Source organism: Eleginops maclovinus, chromosome 20 (assembly GCF_036324505.1).
Source record: "Eleginops maclovinus isolate JMC-PN-2008 ecotype Puerto Natales chromosome 20, JC_Emac_rtc_rv5, whole genome shotgun sequence".
NCBI lineage: Eukaryota > Metazoa > Chordata > Actinopteri > Perciformes > Eleginopidae > Eleginops > Eleginops maclovinus.
The window spans coordinates 23,548,700-23,574,898 of NC_086368.1; the positions used below are offsets into that span (position 1 = coordinate 23,548,700).

General features: G+C 41.9%; 1 protein-coding gene across 1 annotated transcript in view; it reads left to right on the forward strand.

The window, feature by feature from the left end:
• The first annotated feature begins 441 nt into the window (after positions 1 to 441).
• slc25a26 (solute carrier family 25 member 26) overlaps positions 442 to 26,199 on the forward strand; it is a 54,438-nt gene continuing 28,680 nt past the window's right edge. Inside the window, exons 1-5 of the mRNA XM_063911368.1 lie at positions 442 to 626; positions 1,967 to 2,123; positions 3,665 to 3,783; positions 11,076 to 11,180; positions 11,597 to 11,644. Coding sequence (XP_063767438.1) covers positions 594 to 626; positions 1,967 to 2,123; positions 3,665 to 3,783; positions 11,076 to 11,180; positions 11,597 to 11,644 — 462 coding nt within the window. The 5' untranslated portion in view covers positions 442 to 593. The remainder of the gene's footprint in view (positions 627 to 1,966; positions 2,124 to 3,664; positions 3,784 to 11,075; positions 11,181 to 11,596; positions 11,645 to 26,199) is intronic.

A 26,199-nucleotide genomic window follows, 5' to 3' on the forward strand; every position in this document is an offset into this window, starting at 1 on the left:
TCATTCAGTTACCTCAAAACGTTTGCAATGTTTCTTCACACAGGGTAAGTTCAACATCCTTGTAGGACAGTAGACAAAATATTGTCTTAATAAATAATTTGTTGGACAGCATAACAAGCAACACATGGTTACTCCTCTAGGAAATTCAAGTAAACATCCAGATAGTTACCTGTTGAAAGGCTGTAGCATTACAATAAGCTTCAATCCATCTGTAATGATCACTTGCAATGATGCACGCAGCTCTTATGAAAGCTTATTTATCAAATAGCCCGCAAATTAAACACAGTGACAAACCAGTTATAATTGTACGTATTGTTCTAAGCCATTTTTAAACACAGTCTGCATACCTGCACGTTGATGCCTGAAGTATTGGTACAGTTAAAGCCAGGAAGCACAGATTCATCCTGATGTATTTATTTTTGCGTTACATGTCACGTGACACGAATGCGTCATGACGTAATACGGAAGAGAGTCAGCCAAGATGGCAGCGTCCTTGACAGGCATGTTTTGATTAGAGCCGGGTGTCAAACATGCTTAATAGTTGAATATTAACGGGCAAAGCAGCACAGAAGAGAGGTTTTTGAGAGCCGAGCATGGAGAGACGAGAGTTTGTCGCGTATATGATGGTAAGTTTGCACATTTTAACAAATATTCGTGCTATTTGTTAATATTTCTGTCAACCCAGCCTCTAATTCCACTACATTTAATGTCATTTTAAATGTCATTGTTTCACTGACTGACATTAGTGTTACATTCGCTCGAAAAATAGTATATTATAGTCCGACGTTACGGGAAATTGTTTATTTATACTACTATAACTAACAATGCTAGACAAAACGAGGTGCACATGCTTTTACTTTAGGCAGTACCAGCCACTTTTGGTACGTTTTAAACATAGACTGTAGGTCTTTAACAGTTATTGTGGATAAGAGCATCTCTGTGTGTCTGTGTGCACGAGCCAGGGGGCGGGGCCGTTATCATTTTACAAAGCATGCTCCTTTCAAGACTTCTACTTTCACTGTATGATTCCTTCATTGAAAAACCACCACAATAAACAAGAAGTAGCAAAGGTCTATGCCCAGGGTAATTGCATTGTGCATGCTACACTATCATGTTTTCTACTGGTTCTTAAAAGAGGTGAAAGGCCAGTAAAGGCAAATACACGCATGAGTGAAGGAAATGTACCTTTCTGAATTTAGAGACACTTTTACCTTGATTTATTGTATTTGATGTTATTGGAAACAGTGTGTTACATTGATTAAAAGTCTATTCTGATCCATAGTAAGTGCACATTTGAAAGTAATACTTACGTACACTTTTGATGTACTTGCATATCAGTATTTTTCCATTTACGTTTACTTTATACTGCCATGTGTATCCATTCCAATAAGAAATTGTGGCATTAGGCCACTTTACTGACTATCATTGATAAATTCAATGATAATAGAAATATATTTGAGATTTAGTTCTTACAACTTTTTCGCTACTATATTTTATTTATTTTATTTACTACTTAACCCAGCTACAACATTAAATACATAATGTATGAAACTAAACTGTGAAGCAGAGTTATTAAAGATATAGAAACGTATCCCTTTTCAGTATAAAGTTGGTAAACTTAGCTCCACCATGATCAGCTGCAACATTTAAATAATAATTAAGAATAATAATAATAATAATAATAATTCATTTTATTTATGGGCGCCTTTCTAAACACTCAAGGTCACCGTACAAAGTCACAGTGAAGTATCTACAGCTAAAAGGGCAGAAATTGTGTGGCCAAAAACATGACTCATGTTATCCTGTGTCTGCAACAGCTTAAACGTTTGTCATATCAACTTAATAAGCTTGCCCCCCGAGTAGCCAATAAAAACAAGTTTAAGTAAAACACCTGCGTGACTCCCACCACTGGTGTGATTGAGTGTGTAACGTGGCATTATGTCTCACAAAGTGATTGTTTCTCCAGGCAGGGGGCTGCGCGGGGATGTGTGTGGATCTGACCCTCTTCCCCTTGGACACCATTAAGACACGACTGCAGAGTCAGCAGGGCTTCTCCAAGGCAGGAGGCTTCAGGGGCGTCTACGCTGGAGTCCCATCTGCTGCTGTCGGATCCTTCCCTAATGGTACGACGCTCATTGTCATGGCTAGATATATGATATGAAGGTCCATTGTTCATTGTTGTTGGTAATTGATGTTCATACCACACAATTAAAGTTCTTCTTCGTTCTGTGTGGGCGGGGGTCACTCCCAGAGCTAACCTTGCATTGTGCTGATCATAATATCCATTGTTTGTGTCGAGAGCCTCCTTGAACTGTTGAATTACCTTGTTACCTTGTCTAAAGTAAAAGCACAGTGAGAAGTATTCAGAGTGCCACATGTGGACTTTTGTTGGTGTGTGGCTGTGTGTTGCATGGATCAGTTTAGTTGGAGTTTGATTTCCTCTCTTCTTACACCTTTATGAAATAATTTCAAGTGGTGGCAAACTCCACCTCTTTATATTCTGGATGAGATCACCCTTAAGGTCTCTTTTCTTTCTAGCTTTTGAGGAGGTTTACTTGGTAGTGATGTACAATGACAGGAATAACAAGAAGCCTCATTGCAGAAACTCAGTTTAGGATGACTTTTAGGTTTTTTTGCGACTTGGAATTACTGAAAATGTTTTCCTTACTGTATTTAGGGAAAGAAAATCTAAGGATAGGAATCAAGCTGAACTGTCCTAACTAAGAGATTTACACAGTGGTGAGTCAAAATAACTCCCAAAAATGGCAGCAGCACTGTTGTTGCTGTAGGTCTCTATGACAAAGAAGATTTGGAATTACATACATTACATAACACTGAAATATAATAATTTAAAGCCTGCTCAAACTGTAAGATGACACATACTTCATGCATTAATGGGTTCATATGTCGACTGCCCCGTCAAATCATTTAAAACTTGAACACTCCATTTGTTGACACACAGGTCATAAATGCACTGTAATCAAAGATACAGGAAGTCTATATTCTGAACATAAATACAGGCATGTCAGGATTGGAGCTGATTTGAAGAATTAACCAAGATTACTCCAGCAAGAAATATTGATAATCCTTTTGGGGGTCAGCAGATCATCTACATTTTAAAATTTTAACACATCCACCACTCTAATTTAAATTCCCAGCATAAACATACTTTTGAATATCTGTGATTGAAAAACCACCAAGTGAATTAGTTATTTCAAAGAAAATCTTCAATGTTTTGATAATCAATTATATTATCCCATCAAACAGCTTACCAGAGAACGACTGATAAAGATGAGATTTTAAACTCATATCTTGTTGTTAAAATATAATCCGATCTATTTGCTGCAGTTTGTAACGTAGCACTTTTACCGTGTGAATTTACGTGACTAATGGGAGTATAAAAGAACTGAACTCCATCCGCATGACACACACTTTACTTTCTTAGCTTTTACCCTGATTGTACACGCAGACACACACACACACACACACACACACACACACACACACACACACACACACACACACACACACACACACACACACACACACACAAACACTCACCCACACCGCAGTTTCTCCCCTGTCAGTGGTATTGAGGGATATTAATTGCTGTATGCTGTTTGACTAATGGGCCTTAAATGGCTGTGGTTCTGCTTGGTTTCAGCCGCTGCTTTCTTTGTCACCTACGAATGCACAAAGTCCCTGCTCGGCGCTGGGGGGGGTCTAGCAGCTCCACAAGCGGCACCTGTCACTCACATGATGGCCGCCTCCCTCGGAGAAGTAGTAAGTGTCCCTGTCCCTTTATTATTCCAACTTTTGCCTCTACTTTTGATTTGTTTTGCTCCTCTTCAGTCTGCCAGTATATCATGTTTGTTTGACCTGTGATTTTAGTCGTTCCAGAAAAAACAGCTGCCTTGCGCATTGTTGTTGCTCTTCCACGCACTCTTTCCCCCTCTTTGCTTCTTTCCCACCACTACCAGTCCCCTATGAACACCATTGGCCTGTCTGTTGACGTAATTCCCTTCAAAATTTCACACACCACTAGACAGGGGGGCAGCGGGGAGCAGGGTGAGTATGCGGTTTTGGCTGTAGGCCGCGTAGCCCAGCTGGGCGAGTTAAGGGGGCTTCCTCAAGACTGACCCATCATTTCCCCCACTTGCTGGGTAAATAAGAACTTATTACTGCCTATTTACTCATATATTTTCCCAGCTCAGACCCCCAGATTCCGCCAATTTGATCTGGGGAATTCAGTCTTGAAAACCAAACAAGGAGCGGCGCAATTTCCTCAGTCTTTTCTGTCCCAATCACTCACAGTGAACCTCAGGATCTGAGCCATATTGGGGGGTGGGGGGGTGGCAAACTTATTCACATTGACATAAAGCAGGGTAGAGGGATGGGGAATGAATGGAAAGAGGAATGCCCCCCTGCTTATACCACCACGGCTTTCCTCAAAATAGTAGGTTTTTAGTATTCATGGCTTTTGGATGGATGTAATTTAGCCCAGTCTTTGCATGTTTATGAAATGGATTATTCCATACGGGATTGTGTTGACTCAGCTTGTGTCTTGGTGTCACACAGGGGACACGTTATTCTAAAAAGTGGTGCAGGGGTGACGTATTCTTGAAAAATGCAATGGGATATTTGCATTAAATAAAATAAAAAAGCTATGTGGCAAACACACTTTTTGATACCTTTATGTTTAGCAAGATAATCTCTTTTAACACCGCTATCATTATTGAGGCGTAAATGCACCAACTCAACGCTAAGTGTAGCTTTGTTTTTGTACGAGGAAACCCAGAAATGCTATAAATGCTGACTCGTCTCAAGGTTTAGGACTCATTCCTGCACCACTCTATTGCAGATACTTCAGGAGTGTAGCTTTAAACATTTTGGGTACTTTTTGTCTGTGGCACGGCCCGTGTGAGTGTGAAAGGTGAGGCTGAGGTTGCGGCTACCTTTAACCCCTTCCCCGCTGTTCTGGATTTGAGCACATCAAAGGCACAAATCCTCCGAGTGGGGCTCAGCGGAGCAGGGGCGGTATCCCACTGCAATCTGAAAACTGGATACGTCTTGTTCAAAGAGAGTAATCTTCGGGCTTAGCCATGAAAGGCCTACCCTGGTGCTGCCCCCGACTCGAATGAGAGGGCCTAAACGTCCACACTATGATGCAATAGCCGCCATTTCTGATTAAAAGTTATTGCACCAAGGGTCTTACATAAGTTTGGATGGGTGCGGTGTGCTTGTTTCGTCTAGTGCTAAAACAATTGTAGTCAATTAATTATTTATATAACATGAACTGAATTAACTGTGTTCTCTGCTTGGGTTTGTTTGGTGTAATTGTAAATTGTATAACTTTAGGCTTTGGACAATGCAGAGAATTTTAGGAAAGTCACTATGGCTTCTGAAAGATTGTAGGAGCCATTTCTTAAACTACTTTCTCATATTGAATAATAACTGAAAAGAGTATTGCTTCATTCCTACTCCTTTAGTTTTTTTCCATTGTACATTTTGCATAATATATTGCATTAGTGTGTGTATCCTCCACGTTTAAGCCACCTCTAATCTTTTAGACCCTTCTTTTGCTTTGTATCACATGCTGCCTATTTATAATTTATTTTGTGACTCTAAAGGTTTTGTTTTGTTTTATTTCAGTGCAAAATATAGTTGTACTGCAGTTCGCTTTGGAAGTTTACGATCTTTGTACGCAGCTATTTTTAAACCCAACAAATACAAAGACACAGTCAGTTGAACACAAACCACATCGTCAACATGAATGCAAACGCAAAACAGATTTTCATTAACATGATTCTTTATCTTCCCCTCTGCATTAAATGTTCTGTTAAGCCAGTATAAGACCGGGTCACTTGTTTCGATTGTGTTTACATCGTGTTTCCGTGTTGCTCGTCCACCTGCTGGTCTCTCTGTTGAGGGGAGCAGATGGGGGGTATGGGCAGCCTTTGACACACAGAAACTTAAAAAAGAAACTACTTGATTTTTGGTCCATGTCCTGAATTTCCCCATTCCACTCCTTCATCAGCCCATCATCCTCTTCCCCAGGAGTCCATTTAGTTGTGTTTTGCCAACTGTTTCTACTCTTCACAACAGGTGCTTTATGGGACTTTTTTGCTTTAATAACCCAAACCCCCAAGCCCCCCTCTATCTATGATGCACTCAACTTGGCACACTCTTTCTAGATATGTACTTCAGTGTGTTATGATCATACCAGAGGGAGATATAACTTGTTGGAACTATGAGACAACTCTTGGACATACTTCATCCTTAGCAATCTTTTTCTTTATAGCCAAGCCTTAACAGATATTCATCCAGAATACAGAGTTAGAAAAAGCCTCATCAGAGTAATATGTGAAATAGAACCTAAATAACTTACATGAACCATTTTTACAACTGGTTTAAAGTTCCTTAACTAAACGAGTTTAAATTGACTAAATTCAGAATGAAAGGTGGTTTAATTGTGAGGTTTAAATAGGGTTGTACGATTCGTAAAAAATATCTAAATGTGATTATATTGACTGACATATCAAAAGCGATATGATTCACCATATTGGAGAGAATGATGATTCTCCACAATACTTCATTCAGTGTAATATTTTCACATATTTTGCTTTTACTTAATACGCATTCACTGCAATTTGGATATTGCAATAGTCCGTATGTCGATTAATTGCACCGCCCTACTTCAGATATAAAGCAGAAATGTACAGATGATGGTCTTCTCCCTTTCTATGGAAACGCCTTACACGCCCGGTTTAACTAGTAAACAGAAGCAGGACAGACAGAGGACAGAGCGGAGGAAAGTCATAAAAGAACGAGAGAGGGTCAAGACAATGAGAGAAATCTCCCCTTGCTCAAGCGTCCTGGTGTTTGTGTGAGTGCGGCGTTGGGACGCTCCTATAAAGAATGTGTAAGCTGATGGCGTCTGTCAGGCTCTAGCAGGCTGTTATCCAGCCATTAGATCAGATTTATCTTCATTCCCATTTGCTCGACGTCTGCCCTGAAAGCTCATTTGTCAAGGCCAGGCGGCGGGTTTCTCTCGCATCTATAAATCCCACCACCTCCACCTCCACCAACACCTCACCACCACGTCTGTGCGAGGATATACTGGAAAATACAGTGTGACATGACAAGGTGGGGGGGGGGCGATGAGAAGGAGGGAGGAGTTTTGGGGGTAGAAACTGGCAGCCACTTAATTTGGCACTGAGAAATAATCCATGCATCGCCTTCGAGCAGCGCCACGCTCCGTGATATATTGGCTGTTGTTTCAAAGTTGGAGACACTCAGCGTCCTCATCTCTTCCCCTCTTCTTCATGACCCTTTTTTTCTTCCATCTCTTCCTCCCTTTCTTTGTCAACCCGTATTTCAGTCTACCTTGGTACTACGATGCATTTCTAGTTCTAGCGTGTGAGCTAATCCAGAAAAGAGTCATGGGAATATGGTCCATGTGATCTTTTTTGCAATTTGGTTTGACATTGAGTGGGAAAACACACTTTTTCTACCATAAAACTTTAGTTAAACTCATGATCGATAAAGAAGTGAGGCTTTTTTTAGTTGGATTTATTGTGTTTATTCAAATTAAGCTAAAGCCAGGGCCATTTTGCTCTTCACATGGTGCATTTCCTTTTTAGTAAATGCTCTGTTTTGTGAATGCATTATATTTTAATGACAAATAAATCCAAATAAATGATGAGGCCCATAACAGTTGTGGCTGCCAATATGTTTTTCCAACCTGTTGTTGTCTCTTAATGGTGCCAAATGATAATTCTGCTCCTGATTGACTGACCACTGTGTCCTCCATGAGCGGTAAAAGAGGGATGTAACGGGGGGGGGGGGGATGATCGGAGGGATGTAATGACTCATTGATTTCGCCGTCTATGCCCATAATGTGCTGTGAGTCTCTGCTAATTTCCCATTCCTCACCGTGGTTCACCCGTGATTGAGCGCCGTCTTCTTACCTTGTTGTTCGGCGGCCAGGGCTGGAAATTGAAAACGCGCTCTGTCATTTGGATTAACAACAACAACAACAACAACAACAGGCCATGAGAAACTGTGAGGCTCCGATCACAGGCAGGCAGCCTCCTAATTAACGCCGCCTGACGAACCTAACAGCTTGTAAATAAAGATGAATGGTTACAGGAATTTAAAAGGCTGCCAACGGATTTATAATAACTTTGCACGCAAGAGGAAAGTATAGAGAATGAAGGGCAGGCGGAGTAGGTGAAGAAACGGGCGTCTGTCTTTCTGACAGCTCTCCTCGTACAGCCGTCTCCTAAACATGAGGGACACGTACCTTAATCTTTCATTATTTACTTTGGTAGTTCTTCAAAATTGTGATGACATCCACTGATATGACTCTTAGCCTTTTAAATCCCCAGCCTTATTTTATCATGCCCGGATTTATCAGCCTTGTTCCCCTTTTTTCTGCTGCTTTCAGACTTCTGAAAGGGTCTCGGAGGCTTCGAGGTTTATCTTCTAACCACTCAACATCATTCTCTCCACCCCTAGACGCGCAAATGACTCCCAAATAAACAATGTCCCTAATTTATTTAGTATAATCTCTGGTTCATTCTGCCTTCCCATCTGCAGTGACAGCGGAGGAAAGGCGGTCTCATCTCCAGGCCCCCGATCCAATTACGTCAGTAATTACTTGTCATAGGCACTTTCTTTCTATTTAGCTGCCTTATTCCGGTCCTTTGGAGAATTGGTTTGGGGATAAAATGATGTACAATGTATTATAAATGGTAACTTGACCAAAGGGAGGGCAAATGAGATCTTTGAGATAGATGCAGCCGGCTTTAGTTATCTCTGCAATGCAGGAGAACGTCAGACCACTTGGTGGTACTGTTGCACCATGGGTAAGCTGCAGCGAGACTTTGGTCATACTCACCTGAAATGCCAATAAGGATCACTCTGAATTCTTCATAGACACTCATTCAAGTCTTTTGTTTTTGCTCTCATGTAAAGAAAATGAGGTTTATCTGCTCATTTTTTATTGAAAAGTGGAAGAACAAACAGAGAAAGTGTTGCAGGGAAGGTCAAACTAATGGATGGAGCATATAGTAATCAACAGTCGATAATATTTTAAGAGATACATGTCATGTCTACAAAGTCTCCCTCAGCTCAGTCTGTGATGTCACTTGACTTCCAGGACTGCTGACTTCTTCTTTAGTGCTCCACACATATTCACGTTCCTGCTCATATGGTGTCCTTGGTGTCTGGGAGAGGGTAGAGTGGTTGACAGACGTGAGCCCTCTAACAGCTGTTGGGTTAGCCTTCAACCCCTTCCTTGCACAGTATGGCAATACCGTCTTATTCTCTGGGGTCCATCACCTCTAAAACTTCCTATGGGGCCCAAAACGCTAAATCAGTATGGATAGCTGAATGAACATGGAGCAGAACAGGGGTAGGTTGCATTTGTATCTTGTTTGCAATGCCTACATGACTCTTTTTGCTGCTGTGGCGAGGGTAGCAATGGCAGACTGGCATCTGTATAACGTGGGGGAGTCTCAGCAAGGGGGCTGGCTCACCAATCGCTCTGTGAGATTGCTCTCCGTTAGCCGGTGTTTCCGCTCTGATGCAGGATAAATGGAAAATCAAGTCGCCAGGTGGGCAGCTGTGCCCGCCTGCCTGCCTGCCCGCCTTTAGGGCGATGGGAGTTTGGAAGCATAAATATTCATGTCTATCTTCACTAGCTGTTGGCAGTCCATATTTTTGTTGACACATGGCGGGTGGGTTGGAACTTGTAGCGGGGAGTGTGGTTACTGAGGTGAGCCTGAAACGATGAGTTTTGATGGCAGCACATGTTTTTCAGACACAGGTACACCGTCAGCCGAGTGAACTTTTAACCTGTTGCTCAGGTGTCATGTCTGCTGTGTGTGCTAGTTTGTTAATTGGCCCGATTGGACGCTAACCACAGCACTTGTTAGCCCGCCGGCTCGATGTCATTGCTCTCTTCAGGCTGTGCCACGCCATGGCCAGCTGCCATGTAGAAGGAAACACAGGCTAGCACCATGTACCTGGGCAGCCCATGTACCTGGGCAGCACCTGGGAAATGGGTGTGTGTGTGACAAGTCTCCTGACACACCCACTTTCTATTGATAACAAAATGGATGTCGAAAAACCTATTTTAAGGAAACACAGAACTGTAGATTAAGATTGTAATTATTCCGGCAAAACCATTGGACATTATCTGGTACACCCCATGGATGAATGAAAGAAACATTTAGTCGTCTTCACTTCGCTTTACTGTATTGTAAAGATGAGAAAGGCTAACTGGATATAGTGTAAGAGGCGGGCCCTGTTCATTATTATAAAAGCTGCTCAGAGGCGCATGAAGTCAAAATGACTCAACTTCTGAGTATCAAAACATTTTAAGGTTATCTTCTGCATCCATGGGGCCCACAAAGATAGCGTTTTCCTTTAAAGCCCGCTTCCAGTTGCTTCTTCCTGACCATTCACTGATCATTTACATGAACAGAAAGGACTATTTAAGCGTTTACCTTAAAAAGCGATACAGACGTCAATGAGAAAATGTCCTCTTGTGCTCCATGTAGTGCAACAAGGTGCCAACAAGCCACTTGTGGGACAGGGTAGGCTTGTGGGGGTCAATGTGGGACCCCGACTTTCACTTAAATACAGGCTTTTATCACACTTTTTGTAGCTGCAACTTGTTTTCAGTGTCATATCTTCCATCATATTACGTCATAAAGTGCATCCCGTTAGCTTGTGCTGTTTTGTGCTAATAGGGCGTAACATAGGCAATGAAAATGGTGACAGGTTGATGAGCCCTTGACCCAACCCACACCTTTTGTTGATTGATTGATCTGACACCAATGGTGATAGCCCTATCCTGCTTACTAAATCGGGCATTGGTTTAAAGGAACACTTTAGAATGGCAGCTGTCAATCAAATGCGGGACAATTTGCGAGATGCAGGACAAGTGAGGAAAATGCTGAGCAGTCCCGCACATAGCAGGACAACTTGTCACTCAACGAAAATCGAATTCAAAGCCTCACGCTCTTTCTTGGTCGTGGTTTATCCGTGTTCTTTCCATCCTGTAGGTGGCGTGTCTGATCCGGGTGCCGACAGAGGTGGTGAAACAGCGGACCCAGGCTTCTCCATCTTCCTCCACCTACAACATGCTGCTGGCTACACTCAGAGAAGAGGTACGCAGCAGTCAAGGGCTCTTTTAAGGATAACCCAGTAGCTTTATAACTACTCTGATCTTTATTTCCTCATGTGGATTTAGTTTCTTTGGTTGACGCAAAGAAAAAACGAAATCCTAACCCAACTCTCTGCAGTAACTTTAACGAGTAAAACATTTTCTGCCGTTTATGACCTTTAAATGTCCTAAGATGCTAGAAATGAATGGCCATATTGACACAAATAAGTTATAATAAGGAGTAATTAATACACAATCATTTTGAAAAGGATTTTACAGATTCTTAAAATATATTTTTTAATTGCCTGTTGTCAAATATTGAACTCTGCTGACTGTATAACAATTCCTTGGTTATACTTTCTTGTGAGAATTTGAGATTTCATAAACTATATTTCTGTGATTCCTGTTATTTCTGCACAGGGAGTCCGAGGCTTGTACAGAGGATACAGCAGTACAGTTCTCAGAGAGGTAGGTTTCTCTATGTTTGCTTTTTTAATTCATAGTAATCACAACCAAAAGTGACCACCAATGAGATCACACACTTTCTTTGTTAAAGATTCAGGCACAGATTCTATTGAAATCAATTTCAAGAGTTTGCACTAAAGACAATTACTCCTTCAAGGCTGTGTAGTGAATTCTTTCTGATAGGCTGAACGAATATTGAGGCTTTCCACTCTTCTGATTGAAGACGTTTTAATTTCCTCTGGGCTTTATTGAGGTTGGAAATATTGATTTACAGTTTTTTTTTTCATCTCATTCAATTACTTGAGCAAGATGCTCTCGCACCTATTAGAGGTACGTCTGATTAATTAATGCAATTAGTTGCGTTATAAATGCAAAACAAAACAGGGATAAATGAGCATCGGACTGCACTCCCTTGATGGCCGCTCACCTTTTTGTAATGAAAAAGCCGCTCCAGTTCTTTGATTCATGATCTTCTGTTTAATTGAACCTGCATAAGAAATAATTGTTGCAAAAATCAGCATGGATCTCTCAACCCGCCTGATTAGTTTGAATAGACCTGGAGATGAAAAGGAGAAAGGGAGGTGGAGACGGAGAAAGAAGTGTATGAAGGTGACACTTGTCTTTCCATCCTATTTTTTTCTGGGGAGGTGGGTGTAATCTAGTCCCCTCCGCTGTGCTAGCCTGTACTTATTTTCTGCCTCACTAAACTGATGTTATTCACGCAAATTCCATCTGGACAGCCGGGAAAAAAGAAAAAAAAAGGACAACAAGACACTGTGATTTCTCCGAGGGGCTCTGAATAAATGAATACATTTGGAGGCTGGCGCACGGCCTGTGTGCATACTAACTCTAGCAGATGAAACACAACGGTGGCGGCGGGGATTTGGGGGCGCGAGAACGGCAAAGGATGCTCCGCCGTGATTGGCTTTGACGTGTGTCAGGAAGGTAATTCATTTTCTCTCGGCCTCCTTCGCTATCCGCCTTTCTCCCCCTCCTTTTTGGACAAGCGACCCTGTCAAGATAAGTTTGTATACGTGGTTTGGCGTAGCGCCTCCCTCCCCCACAACCCTCTCGCTGGCCCACTAATTGGGGTCCTCGCTGTGCTATATATTAATTAGTGCTTCAGAAGGCTTTTGTGATGGGCATGATATCACGTTAGTGCAGGATGTGTGAGGACGGCCTGGATCTGGAAGGTATGACTGATCTGTTTCACACTGTAGCATCAGCCAAATTCCAGATCATCATCCCCACCAGAACACGTCTAAAGAGTCCCCCAACAATGCTTTTATTCAAACACCATATCTGGATTATTGACTGAAAGGCATTGAATTATTTTGTCTTTAGACCACATTGATCTCTACCGTGGTCTCTCCTTAAAATTAAACTGTGAAATTGTCTGCTGTGTCAGCAACTTTTGGGGTTCCAGCTGAATAGAGCATGGAATCATGAGATTCAGATTGTGGTGAACAGAATTGGTTGGTGAAAAATGACTTCATAAAGTAGACGACTGACGTCATTCAGTGGAAAAACACAGGTTTATCAATGAAGAGCTGCAAGACTTTGTGAGAGTCTACTTCTGCTGTTCATGCTGCCTCTGTCTTTATTCATTTGTATTCATTTTATGTCATAAAAAAGTCTAGATTTGATTGTATCCTCATAAAAATGTATGGCGATACAATCAAACCTAGACTTTTGTACATGTACATTCCTGGAAACTTCACAAGATCACTTATTCCAAGCTCTTTCAGGAAGAAAAACCCCCTTTACCACTAGATGGCATGCTAACATTATCCCTGCTTTAGATTTGTGTCCCTTTCTTTCTCTCATTTCACTCCAATCCCCTCTCTCCTGTACTCCCCCCTCTGCTTTCTTCCCTGCTTCTGCTCCCCCATCACACCAATCCAGCTTTATGAAATTTATGAGCAGCAGTCACTGCACTGAAAATGATGACTTTTTTTTTTTTTTTTAATGGGGAGCCCTGTATATTTCTGATCTAAAGCGCTGTGAGGGGATCTTGGATTGGATCTAAACTGCTCCAATTTAAGTTTGAGTAATGAGCCTGGGATGGGTTATTGGATAGTAATTTAGTAATGTGGTGCTATGGGGGCTGTGGAGGGGTAGGTAAGTGAAGCTGACAGTGTCTGACACAGTCGACTTAAGAGCCCGGAACATCGTCTGATTGGCTCCAGCTTACTGCCACACTACATATATCTCTCAGACTTGTGCTCTTTCACCCACTCAGTATGATAGCCACTTTATCTAAATCCATTTTCACATATTTAAGTGAGTAAGCACACAGACAAGGAAGGTAATCGAGCTGGCTAAATGAGACTTACCAATGAAAAATGTGTTCCGGGTTTCCATTTACCCGTGTTATGTACACTTTTCCTGTGAATCAGCCTTAAAGTTCCTCCACCCTAACAGCTGAAACCTGGCAACACGAGGGTTCAAGATTTGGCGGTGGGGGCTTATGAAACACCTCTCCATCCAGGCTCCACCTCTGTTTCCTCTTTATCTTCAGTCCCTGGTTGATTCCTTCGCTGCTTCCTCCATCAGAGGCTTTGGCTGTAAGGACAGATGAATTAGATTAAATATTTCCAACAGGCCAAATTGCATTCTTGCTGTTTATAATTAGTTTTAAGAACTGATTTTATGGTGTTTAGCGATCAGGTTATGTTGGTAAGTGACCAAAAAACGAACAACAATGTTTTACCAATGTGTTCGGACAACACAAGCCTCCAGATCAGTTTCAGAGCTCCTTCCTCGATTCTAGGAATGTCTTTTTATGGTTTACTGCCTTTTTGTTGGATAGAATAGTTGAATAGAGACAGGAATCCAGAAGAAAAGAGACAGTGCACAACATGCAGCTAAGGGCAGTGAGTTCATTTGAAACTGCTGTAGTAAGGACTAATCTGTAGATTGTTTTCTTGATTGATTAGTTAATTGTTTGGTCTCGGGCCCACAACACTCTTCTAATTGACAAACACTGCTTGTAGTGCGAAACCGGGTGTCAAAAACGAAAAAGATATTGTGTTTTTAAATCAAGGAAGATACAAGAAACAGCACACATTGACTACTGATGAGCTGGAACCGTCTCCGCCTAAACAAAGAAGTTAATTAATTGTCAAAAATGATGCTGATCCTGTCATTTGACTACAGTTGCAACTAGTAAGTATGTGCTTAATTAATTATCATTAGGACTTTAAAACATTAGAAAAAAGATAAAAATGGCAAACAAAATGCAATAAAACCCAGGTTGTTTTAAAAATTGCTTTGTTTTGTCAGATTTACAATACAATATATTCACGATAAAGAAAAGCTTGGAAGCTTAGCTCATTTCCAAACATGGAAGCAATGAAATACTTGGCATTTTCGCTTAACAAAACTTGACCTATTATCGAAATATTTGCCTGATAATTTCTCTAGACACAGCGCTCACCTGACCCCCGTCCCCTTATTTTCTCGCTCTAATTCTTATAATCCTATCTGGGCCCTCTTGCCAGTCCGGGGTCCTAGTTGAACCTCCACTTCAGTGTGTTTGATTTCCCTTGTTACATCTCCGCTGTTGAAGTTTGTACATTGAGATTTGATTGAGTTATGAAGGGTCCATACTGAGCAGTGAGAGGGTTTTTGCTTCCTCTGCTGGGATGCTGAGGTTGAAACTGTATTAACAGACAAGCAGCAGAGCCGAGCTGACCCTTGCGTGGCCCTTTTTTTGGAAAAGAGCCACCTTTCACCGTCTGTGACGCATGTTCAAAAGGGAGAGGTGAGGGGAATCACTCTCATACCCTGGCTCTGTGCGCGCTGAACCACAGAGGCTAGTGTTTATACCCCCTCATATGACTAAGGCAGAGGAGAGACAGAGCAGAAAGAGGGAAGACAGACAGGCCAGGGGAGGCAAAATGTGTTTATTTTTTCGCTACATACTGTATGTAATGGCAAGATTTGTGGGACGAGTGTGAAGGCAAAGGAGGCTTCCTCCTGCGCTGTGTTTAGAGTTGGACATCGTCAGAGCTGCTGCCGTTTGTCTCTGAGTCAGACGGCAAACCAACTCCTCTAAAAGGCTTCAACACCTCAGAAAGACTGGATTAAATGTAATGGAAAATGTCACACTGAAAAAGAGAAACCAAACCATTGAAAATATCAATATAAAAGTGGATTAAAGGCCTACCGGCGTGATAACTTCGAGTTTTGTTTCAACTTGTTGAGAGTGACATTTTATCAGCCTCTGCGGGCCAGTAGAATAACCAATGAAATGGCTCTATTGGTTTAAAAGATGGATTTGAATGTTTAAAAGACTTTGAGCTACTGCTGCTGCCTTATCTGTTTACTCAGTGATCAACAAGAAGCTCAAGAGACCTGAGAAAACCTGTTGAGCTCTGTAGATCTGACCCTTGACATGACTTGACCTATAGAAGGGTGTTTGAGCTCTTATGTGATAAGGAGGAACAATAGAAGACTGTTTGCTATCTAGGTGTTTAAATGTGTTGTGGACATAGTTAGATATTCCAATAAGCACATAATTAAATGCTCCTCAACTTCTGTTTAAATGTTTTACATTATTTTACATGAATTTAAAGGCAGCCAGATGAAAAGCTACAGAGAGGCCTCTACCTGAAGTTTATATTCATATTTTGAATTTTTACAGCCTTCATTTCTTTGATGGATCGTTATCTGTCTACCTGCTGGAGGTTTGGAATCTCATTTTGGATCCCCTCCCTCTTTTTGAGTTGCTTGCAGGTCGATCCGACCCTTGTTAGAAGACTGATGGGTTTCTTAAGCTTCAGAGAACGACTCCTCTTTGTCACTGCGTGCATACTTTACCACACACGTCTCTCTGGGGATTAATGCTTTACTCCCTCAGCTAATCTTGATGATGGATGCATGGGCTTCTGTTCACAGTGTCCCTGTCATTCACATTAGTCTAGTTTCGGGTATACAAATGTGTGTTTTCCCTTTCTGTTGTGTGTTTTCTACATCCAAGCTTGATATGTGGCTTGTTTTTACATTCCCTTACAACATCTGGAACTTCCTTGGGCTTCCTGCTAATCTTACTAAACCTCAGTACCTTCCTAAGATCAACACGTGGTGTTATAAATGACCTTTACAGTTGGATGTACTTAAGGAGTAAGCTGCCATGCTGTCAGAGCCTCATTTGTGCTTTCTGCTCAGTGCTGACTTGGCTGAGGGGACGGTGCCGGGCTCTCTGCGGTTCTCCGTTGAGGATGATGCATTGGAAGTCTGTGCCACTGTGAGCAATGCATCACACGCTTATGTTAAGTTTGTCCCCATTGAGCTCTTCAATCCACTATAATTTGTAAAGAAAGGAATTCTCTGTGCATTTCTGCGTCTGTGTGGAGATGTATTACTCCATCCTAATGCCAGAAATGTTTTCCAGGAAGAAGACAATTTTTCTTTTACACGGATAAAGTTGTCTTAATGTCCCTCCCCTCTTCTGTATGTGGAAGTGCTGTGAACATGACCACAGCAGCCAATATTAGTCAGTGTGTCTCTCCGGGTCTCGGGGCTATGTTTGCTTCCCACAACTTAACGCATGTTTATCTCAATCCGAGCAGAAAACCTTTGGTGCTCCACATGTGTTTCTAATAATGCACAGCCCCAACGGCCTGGCAGGGGACTGAGAGGAGGAGACTAAACATTTTTGTCCCTTTTCCCCTTCTGGATTGGAAGGGGAAAAGGGACAGCAGTGGTTTTAAATGTCATGTGGAAGGAAACTTGTGTCAAGACTCTGCTCCCTTACGCTGGAATCTGGTGCCAGTACTCACGATTGAGTGTGATGCATTACTCCCCTGACGGCAATTCTTGCAATGTAGATTTTGTTTGAATTGGACACCTGTTCCACTTGAGTTTCACAGGCATTGAAGTGACATAATACCCTAACTGCCTAAATACGGTAATCCCATCTCAATCAGCCAGCCTATTATACAGTCACTGTAGGAAATATTTTACACAAGGTAAACCTTCAATCACAGCCACTTTAAATAACAGTAACATCTTATTTTCAGTTGGAGTGACAGGAGAAAGCGAGAGTTAAGGGAGTGGAAGCAGGATAAATCAGTGCCGTGCAATAACCAGACATGGAGAAGCGCCCGGTAATTACGCTTCTCTTTCATAAGATGCAACAATGCACATCCTTCAATTTTTCCGACCTGCTTCCCAACACCAGTCTCATTCATTTCACAGTAACTTTGGATTCAATAAGTAGTGACTTGCAGATACTGTTCAGAACTGTTTTGTAGTTTGCAAGGTTTTGTGCCCCTTTCCCAAGACAGTTAAATGAGACTCTCCCAGAAGCAGCACCTGCTCCACCCCCTATACAGCCATTCATATGCCTACCCCCTCTTCCCTCAGTCACAACCATCATCATGCTAGCAGCAGCGCTTACGACCTAAACGCATCTGGAACAGACCACCTGAGTGTCAAGGGTCACGCTGTGATGTCACTGCTTAATGTCTAATGGAAAGAGAGAAATATAAAGTGTCACTAGCACAACGAGCGCTCACCTCACTCAACCCCCGCAGAGGTGAGGAGTTCAAAACGATTCATAATTCAACACTCATTTACATTCAAGGCAGTGAAACCTGGAGCGGCTGTTAATGTGCGCCAAGGGGGCTTACATGGTTTAATATTTGGAGTTTGGTATACCACAGAAGTCATTTAATCCATGTCAGATTAATAAGAGAATTACATTTTTACTTTTTTATTTTTACATGTTCGGTGCCAGCAATGAGTAAGTCTTTACCAGACAAAAGAGCATTGTTTCTTGTAAGGACCATTGTTAAGTTAACTACTTGTCTCCAACACATCTATGCAAGGTTATTAGCCCAAGTGGCTGAGCTCATTTACAACTCTGTTCCAGACGACAAATATTTCAACCATCGGATGGATCTGAGGTCTGTACAGACATGCATGTTCTCCAGAGGATCAACCCTACTGATTTGAGCCTCTGAATTTTATCCATCTTATCTTTGATAGGGTTAGGTTGACGGTTTTGGATTTGAGGTAAATAGATATTGGAAATATTACTCATCCATTTGGTTTGGATATTCAATGTCCCCAGAGGATAGACTTCAATCAGAACAAAAGCTTTCTGACTGATGGTTACTCACAACAAATAATTACCGCCTATAGAAAATGTAAATTTCATCAACAACTATCAGAGGATTTTAACCAATAGTTTCCATCACATCAACAAAAGAAGATTTCAGAGTTTCAGTCACCTGAAAAATGGCAAATAAGAGGGCAGCGATGGACTCGCATATTGAAATGACTGAAATGACCCTGAATATCATGGGTTAGGGTTAGCTCCTTCATCTTACTAATATATTATAATAATATTTTGGCTGTATTAAATAAAAGTGAGTGACAGGATGAGAAGCTAGATAATATTTAAGGGCAGCTCAGGTGACTTCTCCATAACAGGCTAGTGTTTTTATATCCACAGATAGTGCAGCTCAGCGTTATGTTGAGCAGCATTTCCCGAGGGCGTGAAACAGATTGATCAGGTCCATGCAAGGTTTTGTTTGACCAACTCATCTATCTTTGTCTGATTTTTTTTTCCTGAAGTGGCTGCGTCACTGCCAGTATACACTTATCTCAGTATGGAGATTTATGTTATTTCCAGCTGTGCTGCTGCTGTTATTATCTGATTCCCAGCTGATAAGATGTTTCTGTTAGTGAGAAACAGAGAGAGAGAAGCATTTCAGTTGGCCGTCAGGCAGCGGTTGGTTTGCTGGAAGTACTGTGGTCTGTGTTTTATTGCTGTGGGCAACGCTCCCAGAAAACATAGTGTGTGTGCATGTGTATGTGTGTGTGTGTGTACACTTCTGCCATGTGTGTTTTAATACGGGCATGAGAGTGTGTGCCATGCTGGAGATATCAAAGCAGGAATCATTATTTTGGACCAACCTGCACGCTTCACTCTAGTATGTCAGGCTAGTTTGCAGACTTTAATTTACCTGTATTCATGTTTCAAATATAATCCTGGAAAAATACACATCATAATTTATTTTTGTAGCCAACTTTTAGCTGCTTTGAAATGTTTATAAAATAACCACTATTCATTGCTTTGCCGCTCCGTCACAATTGCACCCATCAGTAAACCACAATTAGCATGCAAATGTCTTACCTGACCGAACAACCCCAACTTTTTGCATAAACAGTTAAAATTCAAATAACTGTAGGATATTGACTTTTTGTGTGACTTGGAACAGGAAAATCTTCATCACTTTATGAGTGGCTGTAAACGATACATGTTTCATGCCCTTATTAGTGTATTCCTCTAAAACATCTGCCATTGTTTGAGCTGCTGTCCCCAATAGAATCTAATCATCCTGTTGTAAATGTAACTACACCATACACCCCCACTACACCTGTTGACTAAGGCTAGATTCGCAAGTGTGTGTAACTTGCTCCGCCTTTCGCTCCTGTTGTTTCTTTCACTTCTGAAAACACTTCTGCCAACTGCGTCTTTCGGATATTCTTAAACAAAAGACAAAAACAAAAAACATGCAATGGGATTAAACCAGCTGCGACGCTAAATCAGGAGAGGGGCATAAAGTCGGGGGCTGATGATGACAGTTTTGATACGGTTAGGTCAATCTTCTATCTTTGATCATTACATCTTGCCCTTATGCAACAAGCCAATGTTCGGGACAACAGTGAGCGTCAGCGATCCCTTTCTTGCGTTGTGTCTAGCAGAGTTGGCTAAGGTCGTCCGATGTCAGCAGATTTGAGGCCAATTCAACATTTTAAGTCAGATAAACATGTTGAATTGGCAGTGTAAGTGTGAGAAATAACTGTTACGCTGTTTAGCTTTAGTGAATGACTTCCAATGTGAGATAGTGACAAATCACGTTTCCCTTTAAGCTCCAGCCTTCTCCAGCTGAGACATACATGCTGCTCCACAAGCTGTGCAGCTAGGCTAATGTTGCACCTTCAACCTCTCCCATGCCTTGCACCAACACATTTTCCCTCTGTCCACTCTCCCACGTCTTACTCCTCGCCTCAGCCAGACCCTCGGGCAGCCATACATCTCTCTTCCTGTCAGCGGCTAATTGGTCGACCCTCAGGGCATCCTGTGTCACACCACACCACCATTCATTGGCTAATATGCACTCTGCCATTGATGTCATCAGTCATCAGCCGTGACGGATCCAAAATGTCATGTTGTAACCCAACTAAATATTTCACTTGGTCAATATTTAACCAATAAATGATATGGTAAAAGTGCATATTTTTTCCCAGTGCAAACGCTAATTGTGAATGTGTTTTTACAGAGCAAGTCCCATTAATCTAGTTAAGCATTTACATTTGAACGTCACATGGGAATTTTACAGTGTTGCATAAGCAGCAGGCTAAACTGTACTTTATCCATCTACCATAAGCTTTGGAGAAAAACAAGAAATCATCTGTTGAGAAGAACGTTTCTGTTTTTCCCTTTCATGCCTTAGCCTGTTCTGCTGTATCAGGCTCCCATTTTTAAAAGCAACAAGCTGCACACAGGTGGGAGGAAGAAAAAATCACCAGCACAACATAAATATTATTCAGAGTTTCTGGGAAGCATTTCTCTCATGTCGATGGAATTGCTCACTTGAATCCTTGCCAGCACACTGTTTCCCCCAATGCCTCCCCCTCTCTCTCCCCCTCCACATCGGAACAAGTCTTAATTTGTCGGAAATATTACTGCCCTGTGTCGACGTTCGCCTGGACTGCGGCGGCTTACGGGTGCGAACACCTGGTGTGATTCGTTTTGCGCACAGGAGATATGCCGATGTTTAAACCTCTCCCTACTTTTTTTATCACACACACACACACACACACACACACACACACACACACACACACACACACACACACACACACACACACACACACACACACACACACACACACTCCATGCTGCTCTTGGCATTCAAAACTGTTAGATGGAATTCTTCAGCAAGTGCATTCACTCTCGTTCTGGTTTTAACAGCACAGGGGAGCTGGGAACGTTGGGATGAGTGATTGCTAGTCGCTTTAGGCAGAACACTCCTCATGGTTGCTCAGTATACGCCTTAAAGGGATGCATGCTGCAGGACGCATGGCCTCACACGCTTTAATCTGTGACAAATTTAGGTTTTAAGGAACTGCACCGAGCACAAGGGGGAGTTATGCTTTGTTTGTGTTATAGGTTTAAGTTTAGATAAGCATATGATTTGTGTGAAGTGTGCCTCGGGGAAGTGTAAAGACAGGTGTGTGTGTGTGTGTGTGTGTGTGTGTGTGTGTGTGTGTGTGTGTGTGTGTGTGTGTGTGTGTGTGTGTGTGTGTGTGTGTGTGTGTGTGTGTGTGTGTGTGTGTGTGTGTGTGTGTGTGTGTGTGTGTGTGTGTGTGTGTGTGTGTTCGTGTGTGTGTGTGTTTAGGACAGGGGGTTCTGTTTTCTGTTATAGGTAGAGCAGGCCTTGGCTTTCACTAACCAGCACTATACAACCACCAAGAGAGAAGTAATCCAACCTCCTCGCTTTCTCTCTCTTTCTCTCCCTGGCACTCTCAGTTTCCCCCTCCATCCCCCTCCCTCCCTCCCCCCATCTCTCTCTCCCCCAGGCCTCTCTTATGAAGTGAGAGGCCAAACACAGGCCCGGAGTGCCGGATCAGGCTCCCTCTATCGATTGACTTATTTATGTGTTTGTTTATTTATTTAAAAGGCCCTGAACCCCTCTGTCCCTGAGGTGTACTTAGGTGCCACACTCCTACACACACACACACACACACACACACATGCACACACACATGCATACACACTCTCTGTATCTCTTACTGGACTGTCCAAATTCCTCCTGTGCTCCTATGTTTAGCCAGGGTTTTTGCTGCGTCACTGCTGGGTGTAGTGTGCGTCGTCACTGCAGTAACTAGGTGTGACATGAGCTCATATGCGCGAGCCAGCTAGTGTCCTGTGTTTAAGAAGCACAACATAAATCCGACCTTAACAATAATTAACATGTTGTTGAAATAGGGACCATGTTGGAAACATTAGCAGATTTGTGCAACCAATTTGTAAAGTTGCTTATTTCGTTTTGAAATGTTATTGCTTATTATGATTCAATAAAAATGAATGCAATTATGATATTTTTTCAACCCAATTATGATTAAGAAGAAGTTATGTTGAACAACAAACAATCGTTTTTGAATGTTATTCTGGTCAGATCTTTATCGAATGATCAAAATCTAAATTCAAGTTTTCCAATAATTAGGAAGATGGAAGGTGCGAAAAAAGCATATTAGTAAAAATGTAATAAATTCTAAAGGACAACAAATAAAGTAGAGAAAATATATAAATAATAAAAATGTAATGAACAAATGTTATGTAAATAAATATTGCCTATTGTTTTATTAATCGCCATTTCTTGATATATTTCGACGTTAAAAACATATTATTAGTATTAAAAATAATTAAAAGTTTCTTGCCCTAGTTGGAATTCAAAAACAGTCCAGTTGGAGTTACTTTAAGCAAGTAATTATTGCCCTCCACCATTAACGCAAAGCACATAGGGTTTATTGCAACATCCTTATCGCAAATCTGTCATATAATTAAAATAGCACTAGGCAGCAACACTGCTACGTCTTTATGTGAATGTACTTGTTCTTTCTCAGCTATTGCATGTTCTTGTAGTTTGTCTACATGTATGTATCACCTTATATACATGCAGAGTGTCCTTCATTCTCTAAACAGGTCTGTCTTCCTCATGCTTTCTCCTTCTAAAACTTGGCACAGTCACATATAGAGGTGTCCAACACCACCTGCCCCTCCCTCTCTCCCATGATTTATGGCTTTATCAGCCTTCAACATATTAAAACCTGATCTCTGCCTGTTTGCTATCAGCGTGTCACCGCATTCAGTTCCTCTTCATACTTCAGTGACAGGCAGCAGCAGGAATGTGGGTGTGTCTGAATGTTTCTGTGTATGAATATGGCGATGAATCCGGCGTACAGCCCTGTTGCATTAGCAGGTAATAAATGTGGACTTAGACGCTCAGCTTTGCTCCGCCCGCTTAGTCCATGTGAGTTTTTTATTTAGTCTTTTTTCATGTGTGTTTCTGGTCTTCACGTGGCCAATGGTGATTCCTCATTTTGAATAAGGCTGCTGTTGATCGCTTCACCATCTGACTTCCATCTGCTTTCTGTTAAAAGCTCCTTTCCTTTCTCCTTTCTCCTCTCTCCTCTCTCTAGTCTCAACCTGAACTCATCACTGACTCACTATTTCTTTAAACCACTACCTTAACATTTGAAAGGAAGCCTTGTTTATTCTATTTTACGTATAAATTGAATTTGAAAGACTATGCATTGTCTCATTCGAATGGTACTTTTGGTCAATTCCAAATCCGTGGGTGTAGGAGGTTTTTCTAAATGGATTTGGACTGGTCATTCAGTATCAAATACTAACAGCGGCCCTCTCTTGCCCATAAATCATTTGCTGCACATGTGGTGGCCGAAACAGAGCAGAATGAGCTGCAAGTGCGCACGTTGTGGGGTTCAAGATTGCACCACAGTGTCTTGACTGAGTTAACGTAGTGGTTTTCTGTATACTATCATTTGTGTCTGGGATTTCATAATACAGCAGTAAAATATGGGAGGGCATCCTTTTAGTCAGTGTGATGATGACAGTAAACAATGACATTAAGCGTAGACTCTTGTTCTCACATGCTTTTCAGTACCAGATACAGAAATACTCAGTAATTTAATCAAATGGTTGGATCAGCCAACCAGTTACTTGATATTTATTTATTTTCATTGGCTTGGTCCAATCTCCTGACTGAGATATCTTAGCAACTATTGGATGGATTGTCAAGAAATAAGTTACAGATGGTGCGCAGATGATGGATGTTCATGACTGTGATGATTCAATGACTTTTCCTCCTTAGCAACACCAGCAGGTTTCATAGTGGTTTGTGGTTTAATATGAAATGTCTCAATAAGTTTTTGATTGATTGGCACTAAATCTGGTACAGAAACTCGTGCTCCACTGAGAGTGATTTGTAAAAACCTGGGTGTCTCTTTATTTATTCCCATGTTGTTTTTTAAATACGTACATATTGTTTTACAGCCTCTGTTATGCTAGGCAAATATTAGCACGCTAATTGCTATCACCCCAATCTAAGATGGTGTACATGTCAAACAAGCCTCTAGGACAGACCTGGGCATCTCCCGGCCCACGGGCCACATCCGGCCCACGGGGCGTCCCTGACCGGCCCGCGTGAGGTCAATCAGAACATGAATGAAAAAATATTTATACCGTTCATGCTATAAAAGTGTGTTGCTCGTGGGTTTTTTTATTTACGTTTGCCGCATGTGCGTATTATACGTCCATGACGTGTGTGGGTGAACAGAGACAAGTGATGCTGGCCAGCTAGCCCTCAAAATGTCAGCTCATGCCAAAAAAAAAAACAAGACATGGATTGCTAAATATTTTTTTACAGAAGTCAAAGGTAAAGCTGTGTGTTTAGTTTGTGGTACACAGGTCGCTGTGTTAAAGGATTACAATTTGAATCGCCACTACGTGACCAAACACGAGGATTGATACAAGAACTTGTCTGATGAAGAGCGTGCCAGGGAGTCGGATGCTTTGCTAGCTAAACTGCAAAACCAACAAGAACTTTTTACAAAACTTTGCACACCCAGAGATGCGGCTATCAGGCCACGTTAAGTCATATCCCACAAAATCGGCAGAAAAAGTAAGCCGTTTTCTGACAGAGAGTTTATTAAGGAGTGTTTGGTGGACTCTGCAGCACTAATATGCCTGGAGAAAAAGGGTGCATTTGGGGACGTGTCCCCCTCTCGGCGCACTGTAACGAGGAGGGTTGAGGACATCCCGGGAAATCTGGAGTTTCAGCTGAAGAAAAGAGCGGTCAACTTTGACTATTTTTCTCTGGCTTTGGATGACAGCTGCGATGTATGTGACACTGCCCAGCTACTCGTCTTCTTACGTGGGATAACTGCACACTTCAAAATCACGGAGGAGCTGGCAGCCAGGCAGTCAATGAAAGGAACAACTGGGAGTGATTTGTTCACGGAGGTAAATGCATGTTTGGACAAATTGGGACTCAAATGGGAAAAGCTGGCTGGTGTGACAACGGATGGTTGTCCAAATCTGAGAGGGAAAAATGTTGGACTTCTGAAGAGAATGCAGAATAAAGTGACAGAAATGAACCCCGAGCAGAAATTGACATTTTTGCATTGTATTACATTAGGTTTTGTTGATTCTGTAACTAAAATTGTTAACTTCATCAGGGCAAGAGCATTGAATCACAGACAGTTTGTTGCACTTTTGGAGGAAAATGAGACTGAACATCGTGACATAAGCTACCACACAGCTGTCAGGTGGCTCAGCCTGGGCAAAGTGCTGAAAAATGTCTGGGACCTGAGAGAGGAGATTAAGGAGTTCTGTGTGAAGAAAGAAAATGACGTCCCGCAGCTTTCACACGCAGACTGGCTGGTAGACCTTTGGTTTTGCTGTTGATGTGACATCACTAATGAATGAACTAAATGTCAAACTGCAATGCAAG